The sequence below is a fragment of the Mustela nigripes genome, chromosome 13, assembly GCF_022355385.1.
Source record: "Mustela nigripes isolate SB6536 chromosome 13, MUSNIG.SB6536, whole genome shotgun sequence".
Lineage (NCBI taxonomy): Eukaryota > Metazoa > Chordata > Mammalia > Carnivora > Mustelidae > Mustela > Mustela nigripes.
The window spans coordinates 50,187,446-50,214,320 of NC_081569.1; the positions used below are offsets into that span (position 1 = coordinate 50,187,446).

Sequence of the window (26,875 nt, forward strand, 5' to 3'; positions counted from 1 at the left end):
TGATCAGGTCTTTTATATATTTATATATAAGAATGCAGTGGCCTGCCCTGCTTATTGTTAGGTTTGCTTAAAACATGCTCATTCAGGTGGATGCTGAAAATGATGTTGAGATGGGAGAGGATGGGGTGAAGAGTATTCCCTGTTACTAGCTACCATTCATGCTGGGTTGGCAAGAGAGGGGAGACCTGCTACATCCTATAGCAGGCAGAAGAGGGGACAGATGTACTCAATATTATTATTTGATCAAGCTCTCTCTATGCTGCTTTAGCTTGCAATCTATTTGGGTTAGATTGATTATGAACTTTGGAATCATGCAAACCTGGGTTCATGTCTTGTCTGTCTGATTTACTACTCTATGACATGGGAAACTATTGAATATTGATGAAACCTGTCATTCTAGTGGCTTACTTGAAGTTTATCTCTGGGTAAGAAAGAGTTTTGTCAGTTCAGATCTAGGGACACTACTTCACTTCTGCCTTCCCAGCTTTAACATATGCAAGGCAGTAGAGGAGAGAGCTGTGCCTGGACTCTTAAGTTTTAACCAAAATGGATTTTTTTTCCCCACAGAAAAAGAATTGTCTTAAGAATGGTTCAACAGCTCCCCTTAAAATCTATAACAAAATCTATAGTTGAAATACTTACTGTGTGAAGGGGACTGAAAACAGAATAGAAGCTAACAGGTTGGAATCAGAGAAAAAGGAAAATTGTATAGAATAATGTCAAAGGGGAACAATTCATGGGGTAAGAAATAATTAAAATTAAAAATTACCGCAATAATCAGTTGAGCTTCTTTGAACCACTCTGGAATGGAGCTATAATGTTTTTATTGAGATATTTATTCTGAGTTCCATATGTGATTTTATTTTTTATTTTTTAAAAATATTTTATTTAGAGAGAGAGAGAAAGAGCACAAGCAGGGGGAAGGCAGAGGGAGAGGGAGAAGCAGATTCCTCATGCAGGGCTTAATCCCAAGACCCTGGGGATCATGACCTGAGCCAAAGGCAGATGCTTAACTGACTGAACCATCTAGAAGCATATGTGATTTTAGGACATGTTTTCAAAGGTTAGTTAGGGGCATAGAAGTGTATTAAGTTCATATCATTCCTAAGATTGAATGTGCGAAGATCAGAATGTATATAAAAGCTAAATATTCTTCTTTTAGGTTCAAACAAATCCTTTTTAGGAAGAACCTGCTCATATTTTGGTTATGGTAGTTAGGGCAATAAAATGAGCCCTGCTCCCAAAATTTACTTTATGCTAGACACTGTGCTAGGTGCTTTACAAACATTATATTTAATGCTTTGTTAATGCTTCCTGATAGGCATTACCCTGATTTTGCAGATAAAGAAATTGAAACTCAGAGAGAGAGAGAGAATCACTTGTCCCAGGTTATAAATCTTATATTAAAAAGAGCTAGGATTTCATTTTGGATCTTTTTGAATTCTGACTCTTAATTTTTCTTTAAAACTAAAATAAATATTTGTATAATTATGGTAAAACCTACACATCATTCTTTTTTTTTAAGTTTTTTTTAATTAATTATTTTTGTTAACATACAATGTATTATTTGCCCCAGGGGTACAGGTCTGTGAATCATCAGGCTTACACACTTCACAGCACTCACCGTAGCACATACCCTCCCCAATGTCCATAACCACACCACACTCTCCATACCTCCCTCCCCCCAAGCAAACCTCAGTTTGTTTTGTGAGATTAAGAATCTCTTATGGTTTGTCTCCTTCCCGATCCCATCTTGTTTCATTTTTTCCTTCTCTACCCCCCACAACCCTCCACACTGCCTCTCAAATTCCTCATATCAGGGAGATCATATGATAATTGTCTTTCTCTGATTGACTTATTTCACTCAGGATAATACCCTCTAGTTTCATCCACGTTGTTGCAAATGGCAAGATCTCATTTCTTTGGATGGCTGCATAGTATTCCATCCTACACCTCATTCTTAAACAGTCACTTTGACTTTGTACTTAAAGAAACACTAAGATGTCAAGCCCTTTGGTTTTTCACTAAACTGTGTATATTTAAAATGAAAATTGAGGGAAAATAATATACATAGAAAATAAAAACGAACAGGTAGAAAATCCGTTCTAAGTAAAAAATAAATTATACCATGCTATTTTAAAAAAGAGTAAACTAGAAAATTTTGCAAAGGAACTGAAATGCTATAGAGCTAACATAAATGAAGGGGATTCCACAGAGGATAATCTGAGTCAAATTAAAATATTTAAGTATTTTTAAAGCACATATTACATTCCTTAGTTTAGACTGAGAATTGCTGAGTTATCATTAACATATGCAAGGCAGTAGAGGAGAGAGCTGTGCCTGGACTCTTCAGTTTTAACCAAAATGGATTTTTTTCCCCCACAGAAAAAGAATTGTCTTAATAATGGTTCAACAGCTCCCCTCAAAATCTATAACAAAATAACATAAATAACAAATAACAAAAAATTATTTATGAACTCTTTTATTTTATATCCTTGTGTTTCTAACTCAGTAATATAGGCTCCATATTTTACTTTCATTGTTGTCAATTCACATCTTTTGAAACAACCTTCCCTGAGTTCAAACTTCTCTGGCACCCATAGAGTATAATAGTAATTCTCAAAAACCAGGCATTGTCTTTGTAACACTAGAATCATCTGGGGATGTCAGTCTTTAATGGAAATTAATTAGTGAATTAATTTATTTGTATATGGATGTGCCTTTCTTATTATGCTCTGCTAAGCTTCTACAATAATAATGTAGTTAAATAGTGAAATTTGTGGACCTTGTGATGCTGAGTGAAGTCATATTTTAGGCAATAAACTATTTCAGTGCTGTTTAAGGGTGTAAACTGCTTCCTGAAACTTATTAGCTGTACTAGAGTTAAAGGTGAGCATTTAAGGTGTATAATGATTCATTTCTATCTTTTTTTCTCATAGGCTAAAATAAGAAGAAAAAGCTTTGGAGAAAATAGTTAAAGTAATACTTAAAGTAATGTTACTAGTGGTGTTTTTTCTATTTGTCTTCCAACAGAGCTATTTTGAAAACAATTCTTCATGTTGACTAATTTTGTTATCTACTTATAATACCACCTAATTCTGATGAGAAATTAGGTATTAAGGAGGGCTGAATAAAATAGGAGACTCTTAATATGTAGTTCTGATTATGTCTCTGTACATGTTAAGTTAGAAATGCATATTTTGCCTAACAAAAATGACACTGCTGTCATTCATGAATTCATTCTCCTGGGTTTCCTATGTAGTCAAGAGGTGGAAATTCTCCTTTTTGTTTTGTTCTCCATCATCTACATCTTGACTTTGTTGGGCAACAGTGCTATTATCTGTGCTGTATGGTGGAACCAGCAACTCCACACTCCTATGTATACTTTATTGTCCAACTTCTCTTTCCTGGAGATCTGCTACATCAATTCCAATGTGCCCAACATGTTGTTCAACTTCCTATCCAAGACCAAGACCATCTCCTATAATGGCTGCATCTTACAGTTCTACATCTTCCTCTCTCTTTGTGCCACAGAACTTTTCTTCCTGGCCCTCATGGCATTTGATAGGTATGTTGCCATCTGCCATCCACTGCATTACCTTACCATAATGACCAGGAAAATCTGCGGAACCCTTGTGTCTGCTTGCTGGGTGGGTGGGTTCCTCTGGTTGGTGACTCCAGCCACCCTTATCTCTCAAGTTCCGTTTTGTGGTTCAAATGTCATTGATCACTACCTCTGTGATCTTGGGGCAATGTTGGCCATATCATGTGTACCTGTCCCTAAGACAATGCTGACTTGTAGCATTTTCAGTGCTGTAATAACATTTATCACTTTGTTCTACATCCTTGTGTCCTACATACTGGTCCTTCGAGCTGTGGTTCAGGTTCCCAAAAGTTCAAGTAGGAAAAAAGCCTTCTCCACATGTGCTTCCCACCTGATAGTTGTGTTCCTATTTTATGGCTCAATTATGGTGATGTATGTAAGCCCAGGGGCAGCCAATCAGCCTGGTATGCAGAAGTTCTTGACAATGTTCTATTCAATTGCAACTCCACTTTTAAATCCTCTGATCTACAGCCTCAGGAATAAGGAGATGAAGATTGCCCTCAGGAAAGTTATGTGTAAAGTTTAGAAATAATTTCTGAATGGGAGATTGTGTGGTGAGATAAAATTCCTTTTGATTCCTAGAATCTAGAAAAATTATACTTAAAAGTAAGAAAATGTACTAGATTTAGAAAAAATAAGTCCACATGAGAATTCTTAAAATTCAAAGCTTCTCTCGATCCCATATTGATTAACTATGGGTAAGTTACTTAAATTGCTATTTGTCTGCTTTCCCAGTTTTAACTGGAGACGATATTAGTAATCAGGTCTGCATCATAGAGTGTTTAGAAATAAATGAGTTAATATATGAAAGCCTTTAAAATAGTGCCTGGCACTCAATATATATTATATAATGTAATTGATATACTATTATCAATTATATCAAAATTTATTATCATTAGCTATTGTTGTCAAGTTATGATCTTCAGCAGTTTTGTTTTTATAAACTTTTAAATGATCATCCCATGATATTTATTTAAAGGAAAAAAGGGCCTCTTTTTAAGAAAAAAAATGTTTTGATTCTTGAAAGAAATCTATGTAGCTGCAAATCAAAACAAGAATTATTTCTGCCCTATCCACCTATGTTTACTTGTATTATGAAAATGATAACAATGCTTTGTTAGAAAAAAATTGACAAGGATTGTGTTCTGATTCCATCTCAGCAAATCAAAACTTTCATTCCTAGTTTTTAAAAAGGGCATTTGGGGTTTTTTTTGATGTGGATCAATAAGCAGTCATATATAAAAGTATTTATAAAATGCAAAGTACAATCAAAAGATGAAAGTGGTTCAAATATACATCAACAGGTGAACAGATCAACAAAATGTGATGTATACATACAATGTAATCAACAAAGTATGATGTATACATACAATGTAATTACCCAGTCTTACTGGAATGGAAATTCTGAAACATGGATGAACCAGCTTGTCACAAAACCACAAATACTGTATCAATGCAGTTTTGTAAAGTTCCTAGAATCCTATAATTCACAGAGACAGAAAGCAGAATGGTGACTGCCAGGGGGCATTACCCCTCAATGGATACACATTGTCTGTTTTGGAGGATGAAGGTGTTCTGGAGATGGATGGTGGCAATGATGGCTCAACAATGTTAATGTACTTAATGCCACGTAACTGTACACTTACAAAATTGTTAAGATTTGTTGAATGTCGTTTTATGTGTATCTTACCATAATTAAAACTAGTTTTCAAATATAAAGCACATTACCAATGTCGGTTGTTTTTTATTGGATTGTTATCATGTTAACATTTCCAGGAACCCTTGCTGCTGCAGTCTTGTCTCTGTGTGTGTTTTCTTTTCCTCTGTGATATTGTTGTTATAGCTTTTACTCAGTAATTTAAACTACAGATGGGGTAGGATCTTTCCCTTCAAGTCACGAATACTTCACTCCTCAACTGCAGCAGTGCTTTGCCTTCCCAGGTGTACCTTTGCTTTGCTCTTTTAGGACACATAAAGTGGTCTCAAGGAGGAAGCCACTCCCCTTCCTCCAAAAGCTGACTGCCACCTCAGGGAATTTCTTCCATCCTAGTGCACATGATTGTTAGAAATTGCACTATCATTATGGATAAAATTAAAGAGAGGAATAATTTTTGTTCTGGGATGTAAGATTAAGACCCTCTGAGATATGCAAACTCTTGGCACATGAAAAAACTTGTTCTGAGGCTGCCTGGTGTTGTCCACTTTTTAGGTATCACAGCAGAGCCTCTCCTGTTCTATTTTTAACAATAATCAATATAAAGTTATTAACCAGATATTTTGTATTAAGATTTTATTCTAAGTTTTGAAAACTGGGCTGAATTTTATACTTACAGTACATCTCAGTTTGGACCAGTCACATTTTGAGTGTCAGTAGCCACAGGTAACTAGTGGTTACCATAACAGACAGTGCAACTCTATGGCTTCTTATGTCCTCCTTGGTAATGAGAGTTGGACAGCTCTTCTTCTAAAGGGAGATTCAAATTTTTAAAATTTATTTTATTTTATTATTTTTTGTGGAGATTGAACTTTAAAACAGCTTTTAGAGAGGAGGGAGCATTAAAAATCTGGAAGCAACAAAAGAGATAAGGAAGACTCTTTTTTTGTTATCAGTGGAGACAGAGCAGGGCCATTTTGGGAAAAGGAGTGGAGCGTATTTTTTACTGATGCTTTATATCCACAGCAGCTGGTATAGAAAGGTTGATGGAGAGGGAGAGGAAGGTAAATTTACTAGGAGACAGCAGAGCTTTGGTGTTCCTCTCCAATCTTGTTGAAGGTGGTGCACAGGCCAGAGGATATGTGGTCTTAAACATGGAACTCTGGGGCCTGCAAAAGATTCTTCTTCTTCTTCTTTTTAATATTTCACAAAGCAGGAAAGAGTATCCAATAGAAGAGAGATAGGCTCTTCAACAAATGGTGTCGGGAAAACTGGACAGTCATATGTAGAAGAATGAAACTGGACCATTTCCTTATACCACACAAAAAATAGACTCAAAATGGATGAAAGACCTCAATGTGAGACAGGAATCCATCACAGTCCTAGAGGGGAACTCCGGCAGCAACTTCTTTGACCTCGATCACAGCAACTTCTTGCTAGACATGTCTGCAAAGGCAAGAGAAACAAAGGCAAAAATGAACTCTTGGGACTTTAAGATAAAAAGCTTCTGCACAGCAAAGGAATAGTCAACAAAACCAAAAGACTACTGACAGAATGGGAGAAGATATTTGCTAATGACCTATCAGATAAAGGGCTAGTGTCCAAAATCTATAAAGAACTTATAAAACTCAACACCCAAAGAACAAATAATCCAATCAAGAAACGGGCAGAAGACATGAACAGACATTTCTGCAAAGAAGACATCCAAATGGCCCACAAACACATGAAAAAGTGCTCCACATCACTTGCCATTGGGTAAATACAAATCAAAACCACAATGAGATAGCACCTCACACCAGTCAGAATGGCTAAAATGAACAAGTCAGGAAACAACACATGTTTGCAAGTGGGGAAACATGCAGGGAAAGAGGAACCCTCCTGTAAGAGTTTAAACTCTAGTCATGTTTCAAGCAGCATACTTGGTATTGATGATATAGAGATGCTAGGATCCTTGTTCCTGAGGAATTCTTGACTTCTATGGGCACAGATCTATTAACGATCAAAAAAAAAAAAAAAAAAAAAAAGAAAAGATAAAAGAAAAAAGGGCGGAATACAGAGGGGGCAAGAGGAGCAAAGAAGATTGTTGGACTAAGTATGGGTTAAGGTTAAGGAGGGGTTCACAGAGAAGCTGATAAGTCACCTGAGTCTTGAGTGACAGGTTGGAAGTTTTCTAGATAGAATGAAGGGAGGAGGGTGTATGGTGACATTACAAATGGAAGGAGTAGCATATACAATATGTATGACTGAGTGTAGAGTGAATGGGAGGGGATGTTCTGAAAGGAGATGTACTTAGGGAGGCAGGAACTTAGAGACACTAACGAGGTGAACTTGATTCTGTAGGGGAGAAGGGAATATTTAAGGATTGAAAACAAGGAAATGACAAGATCATATTTGAATTTTTGAAAAATTTGGCCTCTTTATTTAGATTCTGTGTCATTCAGTGATGTAGGATAGCTCCTTCTCTCATCAAATGTAGGTGATCCAATTAATATTTTTTTGGCACAAACGATTTTATTAAAAACATTGTAGAACTTGACACTCAATAAGTATTGTGCTTTCTAACAATGAAAGCTATCCCCGTGATTAATGTGTATTTTGGAGGTAATGTGTGTGTGTTTTTTTTTTAATTTTTTATTTTTTATAAACATATATTTTTATCCCAGGGGTACACGTCCATGAATCGCCAGGTCCACATACCCCACAGCACTCACCAAAGCACACCCCCCCCAAGGGTTATGATCCAATTAATTTTAAGAAGAAGATGAATTCAGATTAATGGTATTGACTCAATCTTTTTTTTCATGATTTTTTTAAAATTTATTTTCAGCATAACAGTATTCATTGTTTTAATTTAAATTTATTTTTAATTTATTTTCAGCATAACAGTATTCATCATTTTGCACCACACCCAGTGCTCCATGCAATTTGTGCCCTCTCTAATACCCACCACCTGGTACGCCAACCTCCCACCCCCCCGCCCCTTCAAAACTCTCAGATTGTTTTTCAGAGTCCACAGTCTCTCATGGTTCTCCTCCCCTTCCAATTTCTCCCAACACCCTTCTCCTCTCTAACTCCCCATGTCCTCCATGCTATTAGTTATGCTACTCCACAAATAAGTGAAACCATATGATAATTGACTCTCTCTACCTGACTTATTTCACTCAGCATAATCTCTTCTAGTCCCATCCATGTTGCTACAAAAGTTGGGTATTCATCCTTTCTGATGGAGGCATAATACTCCATAGTGTATATGGACCACATCTTCCTTATCCATTCGTCCGTTGAATGACATCTTGGTTCTTTCCACAGTTTGGCGACCATGGCCATTGCTGCTATAAACATTGGGGTACAGATGGCCCTTCTTTTAACTACATCTGTATCTTTGGGGTAAATCCCCAGAAGTGCAATTGCAGGGTCATAGGGAATCTCTATTTTTAATTTCTCCACACTGTTCTCCAAAGTGGCTGCACCAACTTGCATTCCCACCAACAGTGTAAGAGGGGTTCCCTTTCTCCACATCCTCTCCAACACATGTTGTTTCCTGTCTTGCTAATTTTGGCCATTTAACTGGTGTAAGGTGATATCTCAATGTGGTTTTAATTTGAATCTCCCTGAGGGCTAGTGATGAAGAACATTTTTTCATGTGTCTGATAGCCATTTGTATGTCTTCATTGGAGAAGTGTCTGTTCATATCTTCAAAAAATTGAAGCAGAAGGAAAACTTCCAGACTCTTTCTATAAAGCCAGCATTACTCTGATCCCCAAACCTGGCAAAGACCCTACCAAAAAAGGAGAATTTCAGGCCAATATCACTGATGAATATGGATGCTAAGATTCTCAACAAGATCCTAGCAAACAGGATACAACAGCATATTAAAAAGATTATCCACCATGACCAGGTGGGATTCATCCCTGGGCTACAAGGATGGTTCAACATTTGCAAATCAATCAATGTGATACAACAAATTAATATGAGAAGAGAGAAGAACCACATGGTCCTCTCAATTGATGCAGGAAAAGCATTTGACAAAATCCAGCATCCATTTCTGATTAAAATGTTTCAAAGTATAGGGATAGAGGGAACATTCCTGAACTTCATCAAATCTATCTATGAAAGACCCACAGCAAATATCATCCTCAATGGGAAAAAGCTTGCAGCCTTCCCGTTGAGATCAGGAACAAGACAAGGATGCCCACTCCCACCACTCTTGTTCAACATAGTATTAGAAGTCCTAGCAACAGCAATCAGACAACAAAGAGAAATAAAAGGTATCCAAATTGGCAATGAAGAAGTCAAACTCTCTCTCTTTGCAGATGACATGATTCTATATATGGGAAACCCAAAAGACTCCACCCCCAAACTACTAGAACTCATACAGCAATTCAGCAACGTGGCAGGATACAAAGTCAATGTACAGAAATCAGTGGCTCTCTTATACACTAACAATGACAATACAGAAAGGGAAATTAGAGAATTGTTTCCATTTACTACAGCATCAAGAACCATAAGATACCTGGGAATAAACCTAACCAAAGAGATAAAGGATCTGTACTCGAGGAACTACAGAACACTCATGAAAGAAATTGAAGAAGACACAAAAAGATGGAAGACCATTCCATGCTTATGGTTCAGAAGAATCAACATTGTTAAAATGTCTATACTGCCTAGAGCAATTTATACTTTTAACGCCATTCCAATCAAAATTCCAGAAGTATTTTTCAAAAAGCTGGAGCAAATAATCCAAAAAATTGTATGGAATCAGAAGAGACCCTGAATCTCTAAGGAAATGTTGAAAAACAAAAATAAAACTGGCAGCATCATGTTACCTGATTTCATGCTTTACTACAAAGATGTGATCACCAAGACAGCATGGTACTGGCATAAAAACAGACACATAGACCAATGGAACAGAGTATAGAGCCCATAAATGGACCCTCAACTCTATGGGCAAATAATCTTGGACAAAACAGGAAAAAATATACAGTGGAAAAAAGACAGTCTCTTCAATAAATGGTTTTGTGAATACTGGACAGCTTATGTAGAAGAATGAAACTCGACCATTCTCTTACACCGTACATAAAGATAAACTCAAAATGGATAAAAGAGCTCAACGTGAGACAGGAATCCATCAGAGTTCTAGAGGAGAACATAGGCAGTAATCTCTTCAATATCAGCCACAGCAACTTCTTTCGAGATATGTCTCTAAAGGCCAAGGAAAGAAAAGCGAAAATAAACTTTTGGGACTTTATCAAGATCAAAAGTTTCTGCACAGCAAAGGAAACAGTCAAGAAAACAAAGAGGCAACCCACGGAATGGGAGAAGATATTTGCAAATGACAGTACAGACAAAAGGTTGATATCCAGGATCTATAAAGAATTCCTCAAACTCAACACACACAAAACAGATAATCATGTCAAAAAATGGGCAGAAGATATGAACAGACACTTCTCCAATGAAGACATACAATGGCTTTCAGACACATGAAAAAATGTTCAGCATCACTAGCCATCAGGGAGATTCAAATTGAAACCTCATTGACTCAATCTTTTGAGAATTGTATGATTCCTCTTGAAAACAGCTGATATCTCAGAGTCTTAAAGAGTCAAGGTTGGACCTCTGTTTTACACTAATATTGCCAATTTAAGTTTAGTAGCTTAATATTTCAGTTGGGTAACTGTTCAATTAAAATCATATTTCATTTATAATTGATCATGCCCAAATGGAAATTCTGAACCTTTCATTCACCTTAGACTCCAAACAGTAGAATAATTCCTTGGCTTCAACTACATATTGGCATCTAAGAACAAATTAGAAGTAATGACAGTGATAGTAATAATACCTTCTCATTCACATTTCCTCAAGCCCTCTATTTGTAGCATATTTCCATGGAGGCTTTTTGCTCTTGCATATAGAATGTATGACAAAGTCTGTGTTAAGGGTCATACAGCTCTTATGAGCCACTGAAAACTACTCTGTGTAAAGAGGTTAAAAAGCCATGTGCTACAAATAGGAAACCCATAAGTCAAGCAGGGAGAGTCAATTATCATATGGTTTCACTTATTTGTGGAGCATAACAAATAGCATGGAGGACATGCGGAGATAGAGAGGAGAAGGGAGTTGGGGGAAATTGGAAGGGGAGGTGAACCATGAGAAACTATGGACTCTGAAAAACAATCTGAGGGTTTTGAAGGGGCAGGGAGTAGGAGGTCGGGGTACCAGGTGGTGGGTATTATAGAGGGCATGGATTGTATGGAGTACTGGTGCAAAAATAATGAATACTGTTATGCTGAAAATAAAAAACAAATTAAAAAAAGATTAGATTATGAAAATTCTTCAACAGATGTGTGATTTGTTAAATGTGTAGGAATTCTAAGGGTAATAACCTGGTTTAGTAACAGATCTATTGAGTTCTAAACAATCCTGTATCCCTCATATGTGCTATTAAGACAGCAAGAGAGCTAGGTTGGTTCTATAATGGCTTGTGGATAGTTAAGACAATTCTGTAGATTTTTATTTATTGTGGTCATTAGCTTTGTGTTCTTGGAAATGTAGATTTTAGGTTTGAATTAGACATTGGGTCACCTTGGACTCTGAAAAACAATCTGAGAGGTTTGAAGTGGCGGGGTATGGGAGGCTGGGGTACCAGGTGGTGGGTATTATAGAGGGCACGGATTGCATGGAGCACTGGGTGTGGTGAAAAAATAATGAATACTGTTATGCTTAAAATAAATAAATAAATTAAAAAAAGGAATATATTCCATGTTCTTTCCATTGACACTAACATACATCATCATAATTGAGGCATAAAGTAGTGTTCTTGTATCTCTAGTTTACAGAACTAGACCAACAGCACAGTATGAAAAGCTGGGCCTTCCTGCTAAGGATAGACAGAAAAGTAACAGTGATAAAGAAAGCTCTGAAAGGTCTATGAAGGGAAATGTGGCTGCATTGGCCTGAATTTAAAATGCACTCACTCTATGACCCCTATTTTTATTTCTCAGAATTTTTCTTCTGTAAACATTGTTTTTAAAGTTTTTCTGTGCCATTTTAGAGTTAGAAAACTAAAGGGAATAAGCCCACAAATACATACATTTTAATATAGTCACCCACAGATTGTTTTCTTCATACCTTTGATTCAACTAGTCACATTTTTTTTTTTTTCCTGGTGGGTCAAATATTAAAGGCATTTACTGCTTAGTTAAAGCCTAAATGGGAGTTCCTGATTGATAGGCAACTGTTTTTTGAATGATGATTCTGGAACTCAGGCTTGTTTTCCATCCTTGGCTTCATTATTTTCAAAAGTCAGCTTCCTAAATCAACATGCTTAATTATATCAGAGATCATCAATTACCATGCCTGGGTAGAGGTTAAAATGTTGCAGATCAGTTTTAATTACATTCTGCTGACTAGGGAGTAGTCACATGAGCACACCTATCTACAAGGAAAGCTTAGAAAAAAATGTATCCTTGATTTGAAGAAGAGGAAATGAATTTGTCTTCATTATACAATTCGTGTCTTAACTTCTTAGTTGGCCAACATCCATTCTATTTGATCTACATGTGGAATTAAGGAGTTTGAAAAGAATGGGGATTGGTACTTCTGTGGATATTTTAAGAATAGGCTCATTCTGGGGGCGCCTGGGTGGCTCAGTGGGTTAAGCCGCTGCCTTCGGCTCAGGTCATGATCTCAGAGTCCTGGGATCGAGCCCCGCATCAGGCTCTCTGCTCAGCAGGGAGCCTGCTTCCTCCTCTCTCTCTGCCTGCCTCTCTGCCTGCTTGTGATCTCTGTCTGTCAAATAAATGAATAAAATCTTTAAAAAAAAAAAAAAAGAATAGGCTCATTCTGGATATAGTGGATGCTTCCATTTGAACAACAGGAATGGGAGACTCTAGGTCTAACAAAGCTTGACAGTAATGGTGCCTCTCATATCAAAAGGTTTCTTAGCTAATAAGTAATTTATTACGTTTAGGAGAGGGAACTCTGGAAGGAATAATACTGTGATAGTTTGGAATATGTATGTGTATGTGCGTTCATGTATATATATGTGTGTGTGGATTGTACATATTAGTGTTTGCACATTCATGTAGTTTTCGTGTTCAATATGATAATGACTGAAAATGAAACATGCCCTGGTCTGTATGATCACATTAATTGCCTCCTTTGCCTCCTGGGGTTGAGGTCTCTGGAGACAGGCTTCAGAGTCTGGAAGGAATAAGTAATGGGGTAGGGAGAGATTTGTTTCTTGTTCTATTCTCTGAGTACAACCTGAAAGGGGTCTTTGTAAAGAAAGGAACCCAAAAGTATTCTACCAAGGAGCTGGCACCTCTGACTCCCAGGCTGCATTGGGATAAGTAGGACTGGGCACATGGAACAATGACTTCTTTCCCATGTCTCAGTGTCCATTTTGTTTTATATATTGATAGGGAAAAGGAGCAAAAAAATTTCATGACTATTTCCCTTTACAAATACCATTTCTATTATATAAACCATATTAGAAATGGGATTAGGGAAATGTTTTTGTCAAATTATCATCTTGTCTTTGCAGGTCATATTAAAAAAAAAACTGTGTACTTAGGTGATAGGAAAATGGTAACATTTTTCTTTAACACTTTGGCAATAATTTAGATGACTCCCTTGTTTACTGTTCTCTTTCACACAGGTAACAACATAGCAAATCAACACCCATTGTGTGTGGCTTATAGGAGGGGAAAACTTTGTAAGTGGAAGCTAATTTAGTTAATATAATAATAATAATATGTAGAATAATAGAAATATAATAGTCAAGGATAAACAGAAGAGAGTTGAAGAGTATGACTGTGGCAAATGGAATGCGTGGGCTCTCTTTTCTGTGTCTTCTTGGCTCCTTGTGCAGCATTCAATTGCCTCTGCCGATTTTAAAGACCATGAGTTTATGTTTCTACCACTGCATATCTCTTGACTCCATTCCTGGTATCTCTTTGCTTCTACATTACCCTAGGTTAGACTCTTCATTCTTTTTCCTTGGACTGCCAAAATAGGTTTCTAATAGTTTCCTGCTAAATTCATTACCCTTTAATTGAGAAATTGTCTTGCAATGTAGCGTCCATAAACCTTTGATCTTTTACTCTTCTACTAGACTAGCTCCAGTTGTTTTCCACTGACTAGTAAATTAAGCCTGAACTAGACTGGCAGTCTGCCACATGGCCCATCTTTAAAAATTTTTATTTCACCATTCCTCTACAAGTACTCTCATTTCCACTTTTTTGAACTTTGCTCTAAACATAACATTTGTATCTAAATCTTTTCACATTATTATTATGTGCTATTAAGTTCTGCCTTCATCGCTGCCCTTTTGCTAAGGTCCATCTCTTTTCAAAAGCCTTTCCTTATATTTTTCCAACTGAGTGTAATCATGTCTTATATGACAAGAATATAGTTTGTTTTGATTTGTCATATGCTCTTGTTACTGTGTCAGTGGAAGCACCATGATATACATGGAGGGATGCTAACATCACTCCATGTTCTGAATCAGCTCTCCATGAAGTTGCCACAAATAAGCATACAATCTAAATAAAAACAGTTTCCTTTCTATGCAAATGAGGTTCCGAGGTAAATCTCCTTAGCTCTCTTCCAATCAGATTTAAGCTCCTAAATTCCCTTTATGTAGAAATTTTGGGGCCACGAATGTGTTGTTTGAAGTTACTTTGAACAAAATATATTTGACATAAGCTCCAAAGAACAGGTACTCTACATTTTTATCATCTTTTTTCTGTCTCCTAGAAGAGTGCCTGACAATAATATGTGCAAAATAAATGTTTACTGAGTAAATAAGGGAGGAAAGAGATGAAGAGGAAAAAACAACTCATGATTCTGAAGGAAGGATAGTAATATCACAAGCCTGAATTGAGGAAAAGAAACATTTATCACTTTATCAGGAAGAAGCAAAATATTGTAAATATTTCTGTGGTTTTTACTGTCTCTATCACTTCTACAGGTCAGACTAATGAGGACCTTGGAGAGGACTAATATCTCTGGGTCTGTGACTGAGTTCGTCCTCTTAGGATTTCCCTGTCGCAGAGAAATCCAGGTCCTCCTCTTTGTCATCTTCTCCCTCATCTATCTTCTGACTCTCATGGGGAACACATCCATCATCTGTGCCGTGTGGTCAAGCCGGAAACTCCACACACCCATGTACATCCTCCTGGCCAACTTCTCTTTCCTGGAGATCTGCTATGTCAGTTCTGATGTGCCCAAAATGTTGGCCAACATCATCTCCCAGACCAAGAGCATCTCCTATGCTGGCTGCCTGCTCCAGTTCTACTTCTTCTTCTCCATGTGTGCTGCTGAAGGTTTATTTCTGTCAGTGATGTCTTTTGATCGATTTCTTGCCATTTGTAGACCTTTGCATTATCCCACCATAATGACCCACCGCCTGTGTGCTTGGTTAGTGGTTTTTTGCTGGGCAGGGGGCTTTCTCTGGTTACTAACTCCTTTGACTCTAATATCTCAGGTGCCGTTCTGTGGTCCAAACACCATTGACCATTTTCTTTGTGATCTTGCCCCTTTGCTGGCATTGTCCTGTTCTTCAGTATCTGGAATTACTTTGATCTGTGGTATCATTAGCTCTCTCATCATCTTTCTCACTTTCCTATATATCCTTGGCACTTACTTCTGTGTCCTGAGTGTGGTGCTGCAGGTACCCCCAGGCTCAGGAAGGCATAAGGCTTTCTCTACTTGTGCCTCCCACCTTGCTGTGGTGTGTCTGTTTTATGGGTCAGTCATGGTGATGTATGTTAGTCCAGGTTCTGGCGACTATGCTGGGATGCAGAAATTTGTGACCTTGTTCTATGCTTTGGCAACTCCATTCTTTAATCCCCTGATTTACAACTTCCGGAACAAAGATATGAAGGAGGCACTGAAGAAAATTCCGAGTCTGTTATTGTGGGAAATCTCTAAAGGATTCAAAAGTTGAATTTCCTATACTGTATTACCAATGTTTTAGGAGAATGGAACATAACAAAGCAAATGAGATTATGCTTTTTCCCTTCTTTTTATTTTGATATATTGGGAAGATGATTTTTACAAATTCATCACACTCATGATTTAAATCTTAGGAAGTTGTTGCTGTTGCATTCCAGATATGTCTGTACCTTAGATAAACTTTATTTTGAAATACAACTTAATAAGATCATGTATTTCTCTATGACTCAGTTTCTAGTTTCTCTTTTGGTTTTCATTACATACTTGATGTATTTCAACATTTTAAAATTCTGCTTTCATCAGACCTAGTTTTTTTTTTTTTAAAGAACATAGCAAATGTTGAATGTGTTGCAAAAATATGTGTAATTAACTGATAATCGCACATAGTTAACCAGATTTTTTTCTTATTAACATACAATGTATTATTTGCCCCAGGGGTACAGGTCTGTGAATCATCAGGCTTTCATATTTCACAGCACTCACCATAGCACATACCCTTCCTAATGTCCATAACCCAGCTACCCTATCCCACTATCCCCCTGCACCTTCCAGCAATCCTCAATTTGTTTTGTGAGATTAAGAGTCTCTCATGGTTTGTCTCCCTCCCGATCCCATCTTGTTTCATTTTGTCCTTCTCTACCCCCCAACCTCCCTTGCCCTGCCTCTGAAATTCCTCATATCAGAGAGACCATATGATAATCGTCTTTCCCTGATAGACTTATTTCACTCAGCATAATACCCCCTAATTGCATCCACATCATTGCAAATGATAAGATTTGATTTCCTTCGATGGCTGCATAATATTCTATTTATACATATACCATATCTTCTTTATCCATTTATCTGTTTTTGGACATCTAGTTTCTTTCCATAGTTCGGCTATTGTGGACATTGCTGCTATAAACATTCAGGTGTATGTGCTCCTTCAGATCATTACATTTGTATCTTTAGGGTAAATACCCAGTAGTGCGATTGCTGGGTCATAGGGTAGCTCTATTTTCAACTTTTTGAGGAACCTCCATATCATTTTCCAGAGTTTAGCCAGATTTAAAAAAAAAAAAAAACTTTCAGCATCAGGGATAATTTTAAAGTACTGCTTTGGTAGATTCCATAATTCCAAGTATAGTTTTAGACAACAACTTGGGCACTTAGTAAGGTTGTATTGACTTGAATGACTCTCATGTTTTGCCAATGCTTTCACTTTAGGAGGTAGTTCTAATCCTCCACATGCAGACACATGGAAGTTAGTTAATATTCCATGTAAGCCAAAGAACTATAGACTTTGTGAGATCACTACCACTACTATCCAGGTCTAAGGTTCACTTACTTTTATCGTTCTCTGTAAAATTCTGGATAACTATTACCCAGAGGTAATTTTTATTCTCTAATTTCTTATTTTCTGGATTTGGCATTTAACTTACAATATTGTACCTCATACGGAAACCTTGGCTAAAACTTTCTCCTTGGATAATGCCAATACCGGCTTTACTTCAATCTTAGTCAAATATCTGCAGCTTCCTGCTGGAAATATTTTCATGAAAATCTGCTTCAAATTCAAATGTCTGATCCTAAATTTGATAACCTCCTTTTAAATTAGCTCTCCTTGTACTTATTTACCAATGGCTCTACTGATCTACAACCTGAACCTAAAATCTTAACATTTATAATTCCTCACCTTCTCATACCCAATCCTAATGTCATTAAATTCTGTGGCATCTTCCCTGTCATCCTTTGTCATTTTCACTGATCATTTTTGTCCAGGTCCTAGCACAAGACTTATAAATGCATAATGTAAACTTCCTTTCTACCAGTCCCCATACTTATCTCCTCTCTGCTTACACAAATTTTGGGGATAAATCCTAACATCTTTTGTTGTTTTGTTTTGTTTGGTGGATACATGTCATTATAAATTTGTTCAAACTCATAGAATATACAACACCAAGAGTGAACCCTAATGTAAACTAAGGACTCTGGGTGATCATATGTGTCAAAGTAGATTCATTAATTATAACAAATGTACCACTCTGGTGGGGGATGTTGATAATGAGGGAAGTAATGCATGTGTGGAATTTTAAGGGGCATATGAGAAATCACTGTGAACCTAAAACAACTACTCTAAAAAACAAAGTTTCAAACAAATATGTATACACATACACATACATATTTATATTTATATACTACTCTGTGTTGGATCTGTGCTTATAGATCCTCATTCTCATTTTTGTTACTTGTGGTTACAAGATGGATGTTAAACATCTAGGCATTCCCCATGCCAGGTTGGAGGAAATTCAAACTGCTATTTTGAGTTTCAGGAAAGCAAAAGCCTCCTCAGAAACCTCCATTTTGTGTCTCATTGACCAGAACTATGTCACATGACCAAACTAGCAGCAAGGAAGCTGAAGAAGTGAGGGTTCGTAGGGTTCATTGCTCCTCTGAACAAATCAGGTTTCTTGTGCTAAGGAAAAGGTGAATGCAATTTGTCTGGGCAATAGCAGTCCCTGTCCTAAGAGGGATCTGGAGAGTTTCTCTAATTACCTTAGACTTAATGGAAATCAACAACTGAAAACATTGACCTTTGACAAGTATGAAAAAGCTAAGGAAGAAACGCATTCAGACTTTCCAGAAACTACTACATTTATAAATCTGGCTGGAGGCAAGTAAGACAGAACTTTGTTGACTAAGCACTTGAAATCAATTTTTTGTTGATTGTATTTAGTGATATTTTTGTAAACAATTGGTACAACTAAATGTGAAAAACAATGAGCTTTTCTGGTGATGGTCATAATAATATTGAGCAAAAAACATTTGACCATAAAAGGGCCCTTATAAGTTCAATTGTGAGGAAAAAACATTTGATGAGAAAAGACTAAAGAGAAAAATTGTTTTGAGTCCTAGTTTTCTGTGAACACAGCCTTCCAAATGGCATTGCTAACTAATTTAACCATCTTCCTTCAAGAAATATGAATACCCAACTTTTGTAGCAACATGGACAGGACTGGAAGAGATTATGCTGAGTGAAATAAGTCAAGCAGAGAAAGTCAATTAACATATGGTTCCACTTATTTGTGGAGCATAACAAATAGCATGGATGACAAGGGGAGATGGAGAGGAGAAGGGAGTTGAGGGAAATTGGAAGGGGAGGTGAACCATGAGAGTCAATGGACTCTGAAAAACAATCTGAGGGTTTTGAAGGGGTGAGGGGTGGGAGGTTTGGGGAACCAGGTGGTGGGTATTGGAAAAAAAGAAATATGTAAATAATAATTTTTAGTCTATTGATTAGAAAGGAGTCAGTTGAATCACAGAGACCACAGATACTCTCAGCCTATTTAGAAGCAATGAATCACCACACCAGTCATTCATTTTGAGCCTTCATGAAATATGTTCCTAGAAATGAAATGAATAGGATAGGATAGAAATGCATTATTTGTGATAAGGGTGGTATTAACCGAAATATTTCTGTTTCAGTTGTATATGAATGTGTGTACAGGGCACAGCATCAGATGAATTTATTTCTGAGGGTTGTGGTCAAAAAAGTTTGAAAAACCATTGTCTTAGTAGTTTAAGAACACCTAAAAGCAGCCATTAGCATAGGTCACCAAAAAGAAAAGCTGGCCATGAAAACAGAACAAGAAAATGAAAAAAGAACCCAAGAAAACTAGTGGAATAAAGAGCCTTCAGATCTGTGGAATGCACAGCAAACAGAAATAGAAATAAGAGATGGCTTTAAAAAGAGTGGCAATCTTTATCCTGTTATAATGATCTTAATGCATGGTGACTTAGAGAAGACAAGACACTTGAGAACAAGAAACAAAAACCAAGTGGCACCAAAGAAAGGAACAATACCACTGTGAAAGGACTTCTGAAAAGTCTGAAGACTGTGATTTGAGCAGCCACCCATGCGAGGTGCCACCCTAGAGAGAAAGGATCAGGAGTTAGACAAGATTATGCTAGCAAAATTGCATGTGATTTATCATGTCCAAATTCTTTAGTTTGTATGTAATTCAAGGTTTCTCTCAACTTGTCTTCAAACTGGAACCTTATTAAATATATGTTCCATTACTCCTGTTGACTCACTTTCCCTAATTAATATAGTACAATTTTATTTTTATAGTCTGAGCTTAAAATTGTTTTACTAATATCTTGCTTATTTTTAGGCACCAGTCATGCTGCCCTTGAAAATTTTCTTGCCCAGTATAGCTCATCATAATATTATTTTCTAGATTCATAGCATTTTTGAGGTTTGCCAGATATTTATTTATAATTGGACTGCCTTTTAAATATCGGTTCTGGCATCATTTGTGTTAGTTATTTTTTTAGTTTCCTACCAGTTATACTGTAAGTTTTCTGAAGGCAGAGAATAGAAGTTATACTACCTTTTCACTGTTCCAGAATGGCTTCTTCTGTAGTAGGAACTCAAATAATTGTTTATTTCATTAACAAGTCCACTCAACAAATGTTTATTGAGTTCCTCCTCTGTGATAGGCATTTCTCTGGGCATTGAGAATATAGTAATGATATCTAGCTCTCATAAAGCTCGTATTCTAGTAAGAGGAGCCAGAAATAAAGATATAAAGCAAGAAATATATAAAATACAATTTTTTCTTTTAATTAATTTATTTCAGTAATCTTTGCACCCAACGTGGGTCTCAAACTCATGACCCTAAGACCAAGAGTCACATGCTCCACTGACTGAGCCAGCCAGGTGCTCCTAGAATAGAATACAGTTCTGAAGAAAAATAAGCAGGTGAAAGGAACAGATAATAATGGGAATGGGGTGGGGGGGGTGCTCTTTTTAAATAGTATAGTCTGGGAAGGCTTCTTTTAATCTGAATTTTGAGATGAACCCCAAAGAAAGTAAAGCGGTTCTGTTTTGGCTCTTTCATATTTTAGGTGAGCTAAGAAACTAGACAGTTGAGGGTAGGAAATTTTAATAAGCATAATTAGAGAACTAAATTAAAATAGTTGCATTAAGAAAGGCAAGAAGATTTTGGTTCAAAAGTATACCTGGAGATATACCATTGAAAAGTTTGACAGGCTCAAGACTGATCTGAATCTGAATTGAAGATAATGTCAGACCTCACAATTCTCTTACATGGATGTGATAAGAAGAAAGACATTATCTGGGGGCAGAAAAAGCCAGTGTAGTACTTTTATAATCCTGAAAAATATGTCCTTGGAACACAAATGACCTTTATTGCCATTAAGAAGAAGGTAGAAATGACAGTTCTTATAACTTATCTCAAAGAAGAGTTAACATTAATTACTCTCCACTGCCTTTTTTGTTAAAAGATGGAAATCTCTCTTGTAATTTTTAAATTATGTGTCCCATATTTAAATTGATCTCGTAGACAATGTTAGATTTCCTTAGTAATACCAAAGTTCTCAGTGAAGGCAGTTATTTCCATATGAAAACCTAGAAGGAATTAAAATATAAAATGTATATATGTAGTTATTAAATATACCAGGGGAATTTACTTTATTGTCCCATAGCAGAATGAGACTAACCTGCATTTGAACTGTACACATTAGCCAGAATTTCTCATCTTGTGTCAAGACAAGCACCGATATTGGTCCATTGAAATAAAAGATAAGAATATACACTTAAAAATTGATGAATAAGCATCCAAGAGGAGGTTCAGGTAGGCCATTGGATATACAATTCTGGAGGTCTGAGATGAGGTTGGGAGTGGAGATAAAAACCTGAGAATTATCAACATATTAATGGTATTTAAAGCTATGAGATTATTTGAGATCAGTCTAAATCAGTGTAATCTAATAAGATATAATGTGAGCCACAAATGTGAGCCATATTTAATGTAAATATTCTAGTAGCCACATTAATAATGGTAAAAAGAAATAGGTGAAATTACTTTTAGTAATATATTTTATTTTGCTCAGTTGATCCAAAATAGTATCAATTCAACATGTACTCAACATAAACATTATTAATGAAATACCTATATTTTTTTTCATTATACTAAGTCTTCAAAATCAATATGTATATTTACACTTATTGCACTTCTCAGAACTGGTTACATTTCTTTCTTCAAATTTTTATTTCAATTCTAGTCAGTTAATATATAGTGTAATATTGGTTTTAGGAGTAGAATTTAGTGATTCCTTGGTACAACTAAGTTTGAATAATAATACTTATCCCCTCTAGGCAAAGAAACTATATTCTGAAAAAATAAAGGCATTGCAGTTATTTCTTTAACCTCAACATTTTTAAGTTCTGTATTTAGTCCTCAGACTTCTCTAACTCTACCTGCACTATCCAACACAATAGCCATGACTCATATGTGGCTACTGATCACTTGAAATGTGACCAGTTGTTGCAGCCACCCTGGAAAACAGTATGGAGTTTCCTCAAATAGTTAAAAATAGAACTACCCTACAATCCAGCATTGCAGTACTAGGTATTTATCCAAAGGATACCAAAATACAGATTCAAAGGGGCATATGCACCCTGATGTTCACAGGTTTTCCTTGTTTTAATCCTGATTTGGTAGCAGAAGAACATCCTAAGTCATCTATGTCGTGGAAGTAGTGTTCTCACACATCATGAACTACGTCCTAGGATGGGTATTTCCTGAAGAATTGTATCTTCAGCTTCATTGTCCTAATGTGTTCCAGATCAACAGTCAGAAGTTCCTTCAGAAGCTAGATGAAATTTCCTTCTCAGATGTTGCTTTTTAGATGAGAATGGGGGGTGGTGAGTGTGAGGGTCAGTCAGTCATAGAGCAATTTTCAAGTATAATCCTATCTACATAGCCATTGAAAGTCCAGAATTTATGTTTTTATATATAAACACACTGAAGAAAGGTCTAGAAGTATACCCACCAAACTGAAGACACTGCTAAAGAGACAAACGTGTGGAAGTACGGAGATATGAGGATTTTCATTATTTTGTACTATTTGGTCAAGCTTTGCGCAGTGGCAGTATCGTAGCCAATGAGGTTTATCCAAGGCGCGATTATTGCTAATTGAAAATTTATTCATTGTAAAATGTATTACTTGTGTATTTAAAAAGAATATAGAGAAAGGAGACTATTATTCATCTCAATGTAGCTAAGCAAGCCCTGGTTATTGAAAATTCTGTGTATATAACATTTAGATCAAAAAAAATATTTTAAATATTTTACTTTGAAATATGAATATCTTTTTCAGATACTATGAAGACCTAGGTATAGAAATCTCATTTATTTGGTTAATTATGGTCCACGTACCCCCAGGGGAAAAAAATTCTGACTCAAAGTAAAAGAATAAGTGAAGAATCTTCCTTTTCCACTCTTCACCAGTTCTAAGAAAGGTGAGTGGGCAGCATTAAATTTCACTGCATCTGGAGTCTTTTCTAGAGAGTGGATGATTTTTTTCCCTTTAGTTGTACTTCTGTTTCTCAGAGTCACAGATAATGCAGCAATAACTTACCAGAACCAGAGTATGTTCTACCAGCACTCATCATGAGATAGATAAGCCCTCAGCTACCCATAGAGAAGTTTACTTCCCTTTTCTCATCCTGCATCTACTTCACTGCTATTATGTATGGATCATTTAGTTAAGTCCTACCTTGTGTAACTTCTAGAGGGAAGAGGGCCCAGGGATATCATGGGGAGTCAAAACAAATGGGTTGTTAGAGTGGGCATTTTCTTTTGTTTTGGCTGCCTAGTATCTCAATAGTTTTTTATGGCTGGGAGAATCACAATATTACCAGACTTGGAGCTTATCTTTGCATAATTGGATTTTTTTATTGCTCTGTATTAGCTCTTCCAGCGTGTCCTGTAGCTACAGCACATGATGTATTCTTGGTTCCACCAAGCAGATACAGCTATGCCAGATTTGATTTAGGGACTAGGGATGCAAGGAGCAGAATGGGATTGGGGGCAGCAGTGTTGAAATATTGACATTAAAGATAGCAATGAAGCACATATACAGTTATTTCAGGAAAGACAAGCTCCTAGCACAGAATTGGCAGTGGTTGAAAGTGTGACATCTGCTGACCCATGGCAGCAGGATGGCTCTTGTGATGGTGATTTTTCATCTGACCAGTTCTGCAGAATAATTTGTACATTGGTCTTTGAAGCTGAGCCTCAACTCTAGTTTTTCAGCTTTGGTTGATTCTGTGAAATTCCTGATATCCCATCAACAATTTTTTTCCATTGCCATGCTTAATCAGCCAGAGTCAACTTCTATTGTACACATGTAAGAACCCTATTATAATTAAATAAGAGTAGTACCTACTACCTCTGGTAGGTGCAGTCCCAATAATTTGCCAAGGACAAGGAGAAACTAACTCTTTGGTATTGTAGGTTGTCGTGAATTTTCCTGCAGTGGTCTAGGAAACTTTGTCATTTGGCATATTCTATTACAGAAAATATCCCAAAGTCAAAATAACTTGGAGGAAGACTTTAAGATATCTATTTTTACGTGGAAAACTAAATCAGTTCTGGTCTGGGTTGGACATTGTCAGTCAAATTGTTAGCTTTTTTCCCAACATATGGAGACAGCTTCAAAAACCACCCCTTCCCCCAAAAAGGAAATTTGGTGCTCTGGTCTAAAATATGAATATTTCCCAGTAGAGGCAGATGATAAGGCCAAGTCAAAAATTTTGTGTTAAGTGCTGGTTGCCTGTAAGTATCTTATACTTTGAGAGTCTGTTCCCTGGTTTCTGATGCCTATTTTCTGTAAAAGTAAATGTTCCTCTACTCAGAGCTTAGAAGGTGCTGAAACCCAGGTCTGGGTAAAGAATACTTAATGATTTGGCATATGTGAATGTGTGCATGCCTTTCTATGTATTCTCTTCAAAATTGGACTAAGAATTTCCTGTAAGAAGCAACTATATCATTTCCCATTTTCATTTGCTGCACACCCCGGACACTTTACCAATGCTTGGTAATAAAACACAGATCAAAAAACACTACTGTTTCAGTGACAGATACTGGGTCCTTGATGTTATAAATGAAGCAATGGAATTTTTGTTAGTGCAATGAGTAGATGCTATGTTTCATTATAGAGTAATTGGAAAGGAAAAAATAGTGATAACTTTGAATCAAAAATTAGTAGTAGGGTAAAAGCCAAGATACAAGTCGTAGCTTCATCCAAATCAACTTGATTACATTTGCTCTCAGACTTTGAAAAATGACCAAAATAGAGAAATGACACATTGATGAATGAAAACTGTACAGAAATTTCCACAAGAGACCTTTAAGACTGTGGGTATTTGCTTTTGAGACAAGATGAGGTTTCTTTATGTGTAACAAATCTCATTTTCATAAGAGTAAGGAATCAAATACTCAGATATGCCCAGAAGATATTTTTCCCCCAGTAAGAGAAATTTTGTATTCTTGAGAGAATGATAAGAAAATTTATATCATTTCTCTGTATTTTTAGAAATTTCTTTTGATGGTGCTCTTAGGACTTTCTTGAGTGCATCTTTCATATCTTTGTTCCGAAGGCTGTAAATCAGAGGATTAAAGAATGGGGTTGCCATGCAGTAAAACAAGGTCACAAATTTCTGTGTCCCAGGGTGGCTCCTGGAGCCTGGACTCACATACATCACCATGACTGAGCCATAGAACAGGGAAACCACCAAGAAATGTGAGGCACATGTAGAAAAAGCTTTGTTCCTACCTGAGCCAGCTGGGACCCGAAGGACAGCACGCAAAACTAAGGTGTAGGACCCTAGGATGTAGAGGAAGGTGATGAATATAATAAGAGAGCTTACAGTAGCACAAGTTAGAGTAGTTTTAGGAACTGGAGCACAGGAAAGAGCCAGTAGTGGTCCCAGATCACAGAAAAAATGGTCAATGATGTTAGGGCCACAGAAGGGCACCCGGGACATAAGAATAGCAGGTATCAGTATGGATAGAAATCCACCTACCCAGCAAGAAACCACTAATCGGGCACATAGATGGTAAGTCATGATGGTGGGGTAATGTAGAGGTCGACAGATAGCAAGGAACCGATCAAAGGACATTGCAGACAGAAAGTAGCCCTCAGCAGCACACATGGAGAAGAAGAAGTAGAACTGGAGCAGGCAGCCAGCATAGGGGATGCTCTTGGTCTGGGAGATGATGTTGGCCAACATTTTGGGCACATCAGAACTGACATAGCAGATCTCCAGGAAAGAGAAGTTGGCCAGGAGAATGTACATTGGTGTGTGGAGTTTCCGGCTTGACCACACGGCACAGATGATGGATGTGTTCCCCATGAGAGTCAGAAGATAGATGAGGGAGAAGATGACAAAGAGGAGGATCTGGATCTCCCTGCGGCATGGAAAGCCCAGGAGAATGAACTCGGTCACAGACCCAGAGATATTGTTGGCTTCTGAGATACTCATTCTCCTAATCTATGAAGGGAATGAGCAATAATGATCATTATATTAGTTATTTTCTTTCTCTTTAAAAGCTATTTTTTATTTCTTCTGACTTCTATAAACTCCTTTAATGCACTTTTGTTTTCACAAATATGTTAAGATTAATGTGTCTTCAGAGAGCAAACATGGCATACAAACGGACAGGCTCTATGTGGTTCTGAATTCATTAATTCCCTTCTCAGGATCTGGCTTAGCCCAGCGAAATCAGGGTTCTTGGAGAACCTGGTACACTCCCATAGCCACCACCCCCACCTCAGTCTTCATTTTCACAGTATAAATTTTACTG

The 26,875-nt window shown here is 36.9% G+C and overlaps 3 protein-coding genes and 1 pseudogene across 3 annotated transcripts; 3 read left to right on the forward strand and 1 right to left on the reverse strand.

Annotated features, from left to right (window-relative positions):
* The first annotated feature begins 3,191 nt into the window (after positions 1 to 3,191).
* On the forward strand, positions 3,192 to 4,130 carry LOC131998618 (olfactory receptor 11G2-like). The gene has a single exon (XM_059371108.1). It carries the CDS (start codon positions 3,192 to 3,194, stop codon positions 4,128 to 4,130), a length of 939 nt encoding a protein of 312 aa, XP_059227091.1.
* Positions 4,131 to 15,240: 11,110 nt separating this feature from the next.
* LOC131999302 (olfactory receptor 11G2-like) lies at positions 15,241 to 16,209 on the forward strand. Its single transcript, XM_059372086.1, has one exon. It carries the CDS (start codon positions 15,241 to 15,243, stop codon positions 16,207 to 16,209), a length of 969 nt encoding a protein of 322 aa, XP_059228069.1.
* A 6,930-nt stretch (positions 16,210 to 23,139) lies between these two features.
* On the forward strand, positions 23,140 to 23,272 carry LOC132000368 (U4 spliceosomal RNA; annotated as a pseudogene).
* A 2,312-nt stretch (positions 23,273 to 25,584) lies between these two features.
* Positions 25,585 to 26,553, reverse strand: LOC131998619 (olfactory receptor 11H6-like). Its single transcript, XM_059371110.1, has one exon. The coding sequence runs from the start codon at positions 26,551 to 26,553 to the stop codon at positions 25,585 to 25,587; it is 969 nt and encodes a 322-aa protein (XP_059227093.1).
* Positions 26,554 to 26,875: the final 322 nt, after the last annotated feature.